Genomic DNA, 12,187 nt, shown 5'->3' with positions numbered 1-12,187 from the left:
GTTTAACCACTACAGAGACATCCGAGTCAGCGGCAAACATCAGAATGACTAGCCGAGGAAAGGCTGTTCCAGGCGGGGACAAGAGCGCGAGCGTCCGGTGATCGCTTGGAATGGATCTCAGTCAAGTTATCATTAATCTATCAATAAGCCACAGATTTGAGCTTTAAAAACTACTTTCTCGCCTGAAAAACTGTTAAAACTACATTTCGTGACACAATAACAGTAGTATTATATTTCAACTGTATGCTTCTAATGCCCTTGTAGCACGCGCGAGTGAAGATACTCTGTCCACCAATCACCGTTCTGCAGAGAGTCTAGCTCCACCTTTTAGTACCCTTTCACTGTGCTAGGTACCCCAACGGAAGGGTACCCAAAAAGTGGTACGGTAAGGTTCGGCTTTTTGGTACCATTCACAACTTTTGACAGTGGAAACGCAAATAATTGTGTACCGCACTGAACTGTACCATACCGTACCACTCAGTGGAAACGAGCCAAAATACTCTACTAACACTTTAGTGAAAGTTAGTAGAAATGTTGGTGCAATGTTACTTATAGTCAAATAAATGTGTTAAAGGGACCGTCCAAATAAAGTGAAACCGTAAAGTGTTACCAATTATCGCTTTGTGCACAGCCATGTTAGTTTCAACTCATTCTTAGGAATTATTATTCATCTTTGTTTCCTAGAAAAAACATTCCAGTCAAGCAATTTGATTTGAGGGACAAGTTTACAGTTTATTGTCAAGTAACCCTGGCTTACAATCTGGGTTAGGTACTTCTGCATCAGTGCTATTCATTTAACATTTCCCTCTGATTTTAGGGATAAGTTATGGATGGGGTTAGGTTTAGGGTTATGGATATGGATATAGTTAGGATTAAACATTTGGACAGAAGTGTTGCTCCGGGATCAACAAACTATCTATCATGGCAAATTCAGTCTGTCAGATCATCACTTGTTGGTCCAGAACATCATAATGAAAATGATCGACTGAATAAATGGAAAAGGCACAAGTGGACTACCTATATATATATAATGCAGTCGTATTTTAATGTAAATCATGGTTGCATCAAAAAAAAAAAAAAACGACTAAAACATGAAAATATATTTCTTCTATTTTTGGTCACTATATGCATCAGTGTGTAGATGTGAACTATATAACTTTTAATTGAACTTTGTATTTTATTACCACTTTCTGCATCCTGTGTAAGGATGACATGCTCACACAGTCATTCATGATCTCATACTCACACAAATTACCTACTGTCACACACACTTCACCAGGTTAATTTACTTGCAAAAGAAACACGCACACACACACAGTCACACTTCGCCTTACAGTCATCCTCCAGTCCTGATGCCAGGCAGCAGTGGAGGTGGAAGGCATATTTATTTCCTTCTACTCAATGAAATGGAGCCAAACACTCCTAATTAACATGGCGGTGCTCTGAATGGAGCTATGGCTCTCAGAGTGGAAGCAAAGTGTGAAATGCGCCATAAATCCATCTCACAGAGAAATGTGAGGACAACACTGAGACTGAATCATCCTCACAGCATTGCAACAACTGACCTGGTGCCACCCTTCACTGTCAGATAGTACATTTTGTAATGGGGTAATATAAATTACAGGGCTGTCAATCGTTTGAATTTTTCATTTGAATTCATCATGTATATAATATGATCCAAAGACATTGCATTATTGTGGTGAACAATACATTCAATAGACAAAAGTTCCTCTAGAAGTTTATATATTGTTTTAAAATGTTGTTTTTTTTTTTTTAGATATTGAAAAAAAAAAAAAGTTTTACACAAATGCATTTAAAAATCAAATATTTAACAATTACCCTCACATGCCTGCAGGTAAAAAAATGGTGAAATATAGGAAAAAAACAAGTTAAAAAAAAAATCAGTACTTAAGCATGTATCAAAATAGGTTTATTCACAATGTTTCGGTCCCATGACCTTCATCAGGCATATACGCCTGATGGAGGTCATGAGACTTAAGTGTTGTGAATAAAAAATCAATCATTTAAAAATAAAGTTAAAGTTAAATAATATTGTATTTTTTTTTTTATTATGTCAAACACATGACATTGCAGTGTTTTCCACATGTCAGTCACACTGCGTGAGCCTAAGTGACTGAATTTTTGAAAGAAAAAAATCGTTCCTGTTAATGAGTTATCACTCTTTAGTTATCTAGTTCTGTGAGACTGCACGGTCCACAAGACAGAGTTCTGCACCGGGTCAGATGTGTTATGAATGTGTCACTTATTAAGGTCTCATAAGTAAATGTTTTTCCTGAAATGTCTTGTCCGTTGGTTTCGAAACATTTTGTGTTCACATGAGTTTATAAGCTCACAAATATCCTGTATATACACACACATATTGCCAAAATTTTGACTGACAAGACAGGTGTCGACCCTTGAGCCCCACTGGCCTCACCTCGGTTTTACTGGACACAGACCATTGATTGTTTATTGCACACACACAGAGAGAGTTTTAACTTTACTTCACTCATCCAAAGACAATATATTTAACTCTGTGGAACATGACACTTAAGCTCATTCTGTCAACTAGCTGGGAGGAGGGCTATCAGAGCCATGGCCTGTAATGCAGATAGCACCACCGTGTAAGCTATTACTCTAAACTAGGCCTGTTAAGCCTTCGGGGGGACTAAGCACAATATCGGGTCAGAATAAGAATGGAGTTTAAATGACTTGGCATGGCAGTAATGTAAATTAAGCCAGAGCTTTGCTCCAACAGCAGGAAGGTCATGGTCCAGCTGTCAGCTCACGTTTGGGACTAATCGTTTATATGCCAACCTCCTTCTCCCTCTCTTTCACTTATGCTCGTTTACCTTCTCACTTCATTTTCCCCGCATCTGTCGCACATCTCTTCCTCCATCCTCATCTGTCTCACTCGATCCTTTTTTGCTCTTCTTCATTGTCATGTCTAACAACATGCATCACAGCAGGATTTGGGGCCCCCCAAAAAGTGTTGCTTTCCTTACATTAGAGTTGTTTGATTACACATTTGGATAGTACATACAAAAATGATGAATGATGATTTTAAGTTCATTTAAATGATTTTAAGTATGACTTTCTGTCCTCTGTGTTGCATAAAAGCGGATATTTTGAAGATGTTAATGGTTTTGGTAACCATTGACCACAAATACATTTCTCAAAATAATCTTCCATAGAAGACAGCAAGTCAGTTTTAGAATGTGTGTGTATGTAAAGGATGACAGAATTTTCTGTCATTTGGGGGGAAACTAACCCTTTCATTTTTTTAAAAAAAAATATCTCCGTGTTTATGTTTGCTTATACAACAGAAATAAATGGTCATCACACTTTTGTTGATTCTTGAAAATATCTGCATCCAAAATGGTTTTGAACCCCATCGACTTTTGTAATATGTACTGTACAAAACAGTAATATATTTTGGGGGGTTCCATGGAAGAAAGAAAATCACACAGTAGTTGGAACAACATGATGAAGGAATAATCATTTTTGAGTGAACTATCCCTTAAAATCCCATAAATATTATTAATAAAAAAAAAATAAAAAATAAAAAAAACCTCTCCCTCATGTCGATACACTCAAAACCTGTATGGTTTTCTTCTGTGGGCCACAAACGAAGATATTCTGGAAAAGTCGATGGTCAATGGTTTGATTTCCAATCTACAAAACAAATATTTGTCCTATGTGGTTTTGAACCCCGCTGACTTTAATTGTATAGACAAATATTTTTTTGGAATTACATTAGTGTGAGTAAATTATGTCAGAATTTTCATTTTTACATGACCTATCCCTTTAGCGCATATGGACTTGTGCCACTCACACGTACACATCACATGCAATCAACACTGCAGTTAGCTTCACCCATCACTGATACTCATTACTCCCTCTCGCCGCCCGAGCCACCCATGTCACGCCGCAGGTTGAGTTCAAGTCCTCCGGCTGGGTGAGTGAAAACAGCTGGTGCTCTTCAGGGCACAGAGCTCCAGGGCTCAGGGCTTTGCGGCCCTCTCAGTTTCAGACCCTCATCTGCTTGGAATCCCGAATTTCCTGCAGGCCGATCAAATGACAGTCCTCTTCACTGGATCCTTTGATATATGGACACCCATCTCACTGGCCCCTCAGCGTTGGGATTTACGCTTGACAACACAGTCAGTGTCATCTCCGCCCGATGCACTCACAACACACACGTGCACACATAAACACACCCTGTTCTGGGGCCCCTGGAAACATTGGAGTCCTTTCACAGCCCTCCCAGAAGTTATTTATTAAATTTGTTGCATGGTGATATTGTTTCATGGAGACCCACTTAGTTTTGGATTGCACACTGGATTTTTCAATTATGTGGTTCATTTCACCCTGCTGGTGAGGGTTTACCCTCCTTAGGTTGGATCAAGGGTGGAGGATAACTCTTTAATAACATTTTAACAAGGGTACATTTCCCTCGTTTGTTCCTGTTTTTTTTTTTTATTTGTATTTTTTTTTTTATTATTATTTCTCTTCCTTGCTTGATTGGAATGTAAATGCGTAATTTAAGTGTAAACACTCAGAATTGTATATATTTGGAATTCCATGAACATTTTCATTGGCCAACCCACGTGGATTGTGTTAGCCACAGAAGATTGATGGCTGCTGTTATTGGTTGCAAAGAGACTTGGAAGGATTTTGATTGGATTATTTTACATGTAATACTCAGATGCGTACAGAGGAAGGCGGTGAGATGCTATCAGAATGAATGAGGTTAAGTTAGTTTTGCTTTTGGCATATGGTTAAAGGTCCCCTGACATGCGGCTATTTTATTATTTTATAATGTCTCCTGGGTTTCCCTTATAATGTTAGTATGTTTTTTTAGATCAAAAATAGTCATAATTTAGAAATAAAAGGCATTTTCCCAGCCTGATTTTATCCTCTGTTTTAAACACTCTGTTTGAAGGGGCGTGTCTGCTGTGGGATTCAGTGTAGCCAGCCACTGCTGTGATTGGCTGACATGCTTGCATATGAAATAGCCATGTATTACAAGCGAAACTTTCTTGAATACTTTTACTACAGCTATTATAGGTTTTTTCCTATTACAGCTATCGAGATTAACGAATCGTGAGAAGTTTTTAAAGAATTTAGATCTATTCCCATCACATAAAATGTTGCCGTGATGAGCACTGAACAAGCAGATGACAGTCTGTTGATCATGAGAATGGAGATCTTATCATTGCAACGCAGTTTCTGCTCTCTCTAATGCTTTCGCTAATGCAAACACGATGATGTACATACAGTAAGAGCTTCGTTGTGCAGTTTAACTTGCATCATTGATTTCATAACAAGTTGTCCAGATAAACTTGCGCTTTTTAATAAAATTGTGGAACGATTGTTCTCAGATCACTTTCTGTATAATTTGTTCAGAATTTAAATAAGATTATTTTCATCCTACTAAAAGAAACCATGTGAAGTTGATATTTTAGTTACTGGCTTTTGACAATTTTGAGAGAAGGATTAACTTACCTGTATGAGCTTGAACAATTAGGCTACACATCAGAAAATGCTGCTTGGTAGCATGATCGATTTATTTTCAGACGTTCATCGAGTTGAGGAAACAGTCATTGGTGAAATGTTTGGACCATACAAAACTTGTGTCGGCACATTTCCAGAGTAAATAAAATTAACCCATTGTTTCTTCAGAGGCTCGGATGAAGGAACTGAAAAATACTTTTCTGTTCTATTTGTACATCTGAACACTGAGCAACTGCCATGCTTCGCTCGTTTGCAAGCCATGATATCTCTCGAGGAAAAACTCAAATCGCATTCGTACTTCCAAGCTCATTTTCTCATGGGCGAGCCAAATTCTCTGGGCGGGCAAAGCAGAGAAAGGGGAGGTAACCTTTCCCCCGTATGACGTCATATGGGGGAGATTCAAGGTCAGCGCGTCTGAGCTGCAGAGAAGAGAAAAATAGCCAAAGCTCGGTTTACACCGATTGAAAATTCTAGACACGAGGGGACAAAATACAGGCTAGGGGAACTAATATTAATGAAAAAAAAAAAAAAAACTCAGAAAGTGAAAATTTCATGTCAGGGGACCTTGGCCCAATCAGAATTATGTCCAACCTGGAGACATAATATAAATATCCCTAATTATATATATATATATATATATATATATATATATATATATATATATATATATATATGAAGAGTTCAGATGCAAAAGCCTCTAAATGCCATTTGAAATTTTCTTCTTTAATGATGATTTTTGTCGAACTTGTATATTTAAGTTCAGTAATTTCACTTAAATAACAATTAATATGTAATTATCATTGCCATTTAAGTGAAATCACTGAACTTAAATATACAAGCTTGACAAAAATCATCATTAAAGAAGAAAATTTCAAATGGCATTTAGAGGCTTTTGCATCTGAACTCTTCACATATACATATATATATATAAATGTTTGTTCAGGCTCTACATTCTAATTGGATGAGCTGTGTTTGAAATCATTGTAACATGCTGGCAAAAGCACACGAGTGCCCCGTTTATTAACAGTCAGTTTAAATAATTGGTTTCTTAAAGTAGTTACTTCTCTGCCAATGCTCATTTAAAGAAGGTTGAGCTCTTCAACCCTACTGTATTTTTAGTTGTTTCCCCAGTACATTCCAATTATCATTGACAAAACGGATGAAGTCTGCTTGCTTTGTTGCTTAAAATCATCCCTATGATAATGAACTATAATACTTGGTGGAAGAATTGTTAATTTTAATAATAATAATACAATTATACTAAGTGATAAAACATAATGAAACAATATTATAATAAAATACATAGTAAAATACAATAAATATATAAACTATAAGAATAAAACTTTTTATCTGGAGTAATTGTAGTTTTTGGGATTTTATAAAAGCAATAAGCCACTTGGGTTATTGTGATTTTCAGTGTTCTTATGCATGACACAAAATTGAGTGCCTAAAACTATATTGCTGTCTCTTGAATATTGTAAACGATCTTGTATTTTGTACAAAATATGTGTTTCCATATAATAGAAGTAAGCTAAACTGTTTGGTCACCAACATTCTTCAAAATATCTTCTTTTGTGTTCTGCAGAAGAGGAAAACAAGCCATAAAGGTTTGGAACAACATGAGGGTAATTAAATGATGACATCATTTTTTTTATTATTATTGGGAGAACTGTCCCTTTAAGACGTGTCCATGTATACATGCACACAGAGAAAGAAGAATGGAGAGTTATGGAATAATGTTGGCCTTTTTTTTTCAACTGAAAGACTAATTTTCTCTTTCATCATGGTTCATGGTCCGAATGCCGAAGGGATTGGAAAAAAGAAAATGACCTCCACAAAAGCCCCAAGTCACTGCGTGATTTAAGAGCTTTGTTTTTGTAAGAGTCGCCCGTCATTAATATAATTCATTACTCATGAAAGCGTTCTGCCTTGACAATTCATCAGCTGGCTTTTCTTTTTGATTCTAAAACAGGGGAACATTTGGCCTGTCTGTATTGTTTGAATAAACGGAGGAGAGGGGGGGTAAGCCTAACCTTGGCCCGGCTGGGGTCGAGTGTGGGAAATGAATCGTTTCTCTCTTTTCGTTTTTCTCTCGAACACACTCTCTCTCTTTTTTTATATGACTCCCTAACTGGAGTAGGAAGGGGGGTTTGTCGGACATCTAAAATTTATATCCGAGAACGGATTGTGAATGTGTGGCAAGGCTGAGGGGAGTGGAGAACAAGAGGCTGCCCACCATATCTTGCTTGCTTGTTTTTTTTTTTTCTTCCTTTCGTTCTCTCCCAACTGTCTCTGTTAATTGTGTAAATCACTGCAATAAAGTGGCCTTTGCATTCAGGCAGGACAACATGACCACAATGTGACCTTTCTGCACAGGACCTCTTTGACCCACACTCCTGGGTTCAAACAGTCAACTGCAGGTCACAATCCATGAGTGTATGTGTGAGAGAGAGACGTACTGATAGGGATGTATCAAAACAGTCTAGCTGAATATTATCTAAAATAGCATTATGAACGGATGACCTACAGCCGCACTGTCACAGACACTTACTCTCTTTCTGCTGCTAATGTAACATGCGTGACTTCCTGCAGTGATGTTTTGTTATGACATCAGAATAAGAGAGATGTCTCCTTTCTGCCATCCTTTTCAAGCTTTATTCTTGTCTTCTGTTCCCTTCTTCCCATCTCTCTCACTGTGCTCTCCTCCAACAGGTCCACCATCTATCTGTGTAATGGCTTTACAGAGAGAGTAAAACAGTTGTCAGGCCTTCTGCACTCACCCATCACTTTTATGCCTCACACTTTCTACCTTTCCTGACATTGTACTGCATCCTGAGTAGAGAGAAAGAAAAGAATACTGACAATCAGGAGAAACATGCAGGTTAGTATGCTGTATTATGTTTTAAATATAATAACTATATACTTGAGTGTATATTATTCACTAGTTTTTATTATTAATGTTCACTCATAACTAAGTAATTTAAACATATTTACTTAAAAATGTTACAAATGCATTACAATATGTAAACCACCATTTTGGGGTTTGGGGTCAGTAAAATGTTTTTTTTTTTTTCATTATTATAATTTTTTTTTTTTAATTCAGCAATGATGCATTAAATAATCAAAAGCTATGTAAATACATTAAAAAAATTCTAAAAAAAAAAATTCTCAAGCATGGGTCACACAAGCAAACAGGCACAGAACTAAAACAGAACATAATAAACAGTACAGCCATTAACAATAACAATGATTTCTGAAGGATCATGTGACTGAAGACTGAGATTGAACATTTAGTGGTTCCATCACAAGACGAGATTACATTTTAAAATATATTACCATAGAAAATTTGGAATTTTTACATTTTATTTTTAATGTATTTTTTGATACTTGTTGTTCAAAAGCATTAAAGGGTTAGTTCACCCAAAAATGAAAATTCTGTCAGTATTTACTCACCCTCATGTTGTTCCAACCCCGTAAGACCTTCGTTCATCTTCGGAACACAAATTAAGATATTTAAGATATTAAGATCGCTCCTGCATACAGTCCATAGGCTTCTTGAGGGACTGGCTCTTGCTGTCCTCGAAAAGTCATTAAAGACATCGTTAAAATAGTTCAAGTGACTACAGGGGCTCAATCTTAAGTTTATCAAACGACGAGAACACTTTTGTGCGCAAAAAAACAACAAAAATAACGACTTTATTTCAACTATTCGTTTATTTCTCCCTCTGCGCGAGTCAGGTTACTAGTTTAATAGCGTAAGCTTCTGTTATTGTACGTCACACGCATCACACACACATGAACAGCGTCGGCCAATAGTGAGCCTACGTGTGACGTAGCTGTACGGAATCACACTACGTTAACTGACTTACAGGCTCATGGAGAAGGAAGTGAATAGTTGAAATAAAGTCGTTATTTTTGTTGTTGTTTTGCGCACAAAAGTGTTCTCGTCGTTTGATAAACTTAAGATTGAGCCCCTGTAGTCCAACCCCAACATTTTGAACAATATTATTTCACCTAGTTGTTAATGTTAATTGCTAGTTCATATTAGCTATTGGATAAAGAAACTAAAGTTATACGTATAACAATATAGAACCTTAAACATGGTACCGTTGAGTCACCAGTGGCTCCAAATGGCTAGGTTAAGCTATTCCATCACTTGCTAAACAGCTTATCACAGCTGATTATCCCCCAAATGAACACAGTTGGTTCAGCCAGCAGTTGGGATTTTATTAAACGAGCCAAAGTCTTTACACTCTTTGGGGAAGAGCTTACAGTACAACCGACTTCCTCATGGGCTACGTCTCTTCACGTTTAAGAGAGGAGAAAATACCCTAACATCGGAAGAATTACACACTTCACCTTTAAATGAGTCCATTGCCCTCTCCACTTGTCTCACCTCTTCTTTTAACCCATCACAGGTAGCCTTCCTTCCCTCAGGCCCACATCTGTGGGTCACAGGGCTACCGACATCATCACACAGCTGTCAGAGCTCCAGGGTGGGAGTTAGAACAACAGTGCTAGCTTTATTTACGCTAGCTTGAAGTGCAGAGGATCTGTCACAGGGTTGTAGCGGCCTCAGAGCTTGGCTCACCTCCACAGATGGCCCCAGTGCTCTGGAATTCCCCTCCTTGCCTCTTCCCCCTCCTCTGTCTAACTCTTTAGCCTTTTACAGTTCGTTTGTTTAGCAAGATGTCAGGCCCCAGAGGGCATATGTCTTAGATATGGGAACAGTGTTCTGTTAAGAGCTTCAGCCTGCAGTGCCACTCTGGATGACCCCACACTTTCACATTGATAAGAGATGGTCACTGAGGCGGAAGGGAAAAGATTATGTTGTTTTAGTATGAGGCACTATGGTTTGATAATTAATTATCAAGTTCAATTTTTGGGTTAATTACTTTCTCTCAGGAGTAGTTATATGTAATATTTTGGTAGCATGGATACGTTTTAGGGATGCAGGGATATTAAAATGCTGATTATTTCTGTTAAAAGTAAAAAAAAATTCAATGTAGATTTATTTAAATATTTTAATTTAAATATTATTAATAATATAAATTTTAGTTTTATCATTTTTATAATTGTATATATTTTTAAATAAATGTATATATAATTATATCAATGTATTTATATATATATATATATATATATATATATATATATATATGATGCAATATATAATAATAACATATAAAAATACATTGATATAATTATCATTTATTAAAAAATATATACAATTATAAAAATGATAATTGTGTGTGTGTGTGTGTGTGTGTATATATATATATATATATATATATATATATATTAGATGATGACAAGTAGCCTATTGTAGATGTAAAATAGAGCAAATCAATACTATACTAGAAACAGATACTATACATGTTAAAATCTAAAACCATGATGTACTATCTCTAATATTGTCTGGTAACTACTATGCTATCAATATATTGCCCTCTCTTTGTCATGGTATGACCTAGACAGTAAACTAAATGTAAAAATAGGGCAAATGTATGTACCGATATGTTAAACAAAATCTTGTCTATAGTAACCGACCTGGTACCAATAGATTGTGGATTTCTAAAAAGTTAATTGTAATGTGCTTTCTTTGTCTAGGTACTAGACAAGGATGAGACTCACTTGCGGAAATTTTGGGAAGAGTTAGTTTATACGGTGTATGTTGACTTAATAGCTTAAGTTCGATGGGCTGTGAATGATACCTTTCAGTCAGTTCTCCTCACAAATCGTTGATATTAGGCAGTAAACACTGAGCCTATAGCATGCCAGTCTAATTTTAGTAAACCTCTCTTGACCCCAGGGCACCACCTTTTCCTAAAAAGATAACCCAAATCTCCCTCTCTCTCTCTCTCTCTGTCTCTCTCCCTTTCCCTTATTCACTCTCACTTTTCTTTCTCGCTCTCCGCCCCTCACTTTTGACCCAAAAAACTACAGCGCCCCTGGGGTGACAGCCAAATCTTGGATGCGCGTATCTCAGAGTGAGTGTCTGCGTACATGTGTAGGACAGCTCGTCTATATCGCTGAAGTATCTGATGACACTCACTTGTCGCTGATGGCATCTGGCTCATTGCCAAAATGGCAGATAAACCGAAGATGCCTGATGGAGAGAATGAGGGGAAAGAAGAGGAATAGAAGGAGCGGAGGAGTGCCTCTGTCCTGGCAGGTCTCCGGCTCCTATTCCACTGATACAAGTTTAATCAGGCCTAATCTGCTTATCGGCCCCCTGCGGCTCCCATCAGACTAAAGTACTTAACGGAGAGCATGCACCCCTAACACGCTGCCATTGAAAGGCAGAAGGAATGCGGATGAGGAGGGGTTTGCCTCAATCTGTTTTATTAAAATAAACTAAAATAAACTTCACTGTCTTTATGGCCTTGTATTTACAGTATCAAACAAGTCAAATTTGTTCTCTCACAGCTTTATGTTTTTTTTAACTATTTTATTTTCAGTAATCTAAGTTTAATATTCATATGGTTAGTAAAAAAGTATAAAAAATTATAGAAGCACTTTTTTTCTAGTTTTCTTTGATAGACATGAGTAATAAAAGTCATTGCAAGCTTTTATTTATTTATCATTTTTCATTTTGATAATCCTGAACTAAAACATTAACCTCATCATTCAGTTTACTGATAATTCATGTAGACTTCACTTCACACCT

General features: G+C 36.9%; 1 protein-coding gene across 1 annotated transcript in view; it reads left to right on the top strand.

Moving 5' to 3' along the window:
* Positions 1-11,773, top strand: part of LOC148981690 (uncharacterized) — an 88,651-nt gene extending 76,878 nt beyond the window's left edge. Inside the window, exons 3-4 of the mRNA XM_089130695.1 lie at positions 9,936-10,013; positions 11,532-11,773. Of these exons, the coding sequence (XP_088986821.1) occupies positions 9,936-10,013; positions 11,532-11,773 (320 nt within the window). The remainder of the gene's footprint in view (positions 1-9,935; positions 10,014-11,531) is intronic.
* Positions 11,774-12,187: the final 414 nt, after the last annotated feature.

The sequence above is a fragment of the Pimephales promelas genome, chromosome 4, assembly GCF_988280905.1.
Source record: "Pimephales promelas chromosome 4, fPimPro1.hap1.1, whole genome shotgun sequence".
NCBI classification, from domain to species: Eukaryota; Metazoa; Chordata; class Actinopteri; order Cypriniformes; family Leuciscidae; genus Pimephales; species Pimephales promelas.
Note: the sequence above shows the minus strand (reverse complement) of the source record. Positions and strands in the feature narration are given on the sequence as shown.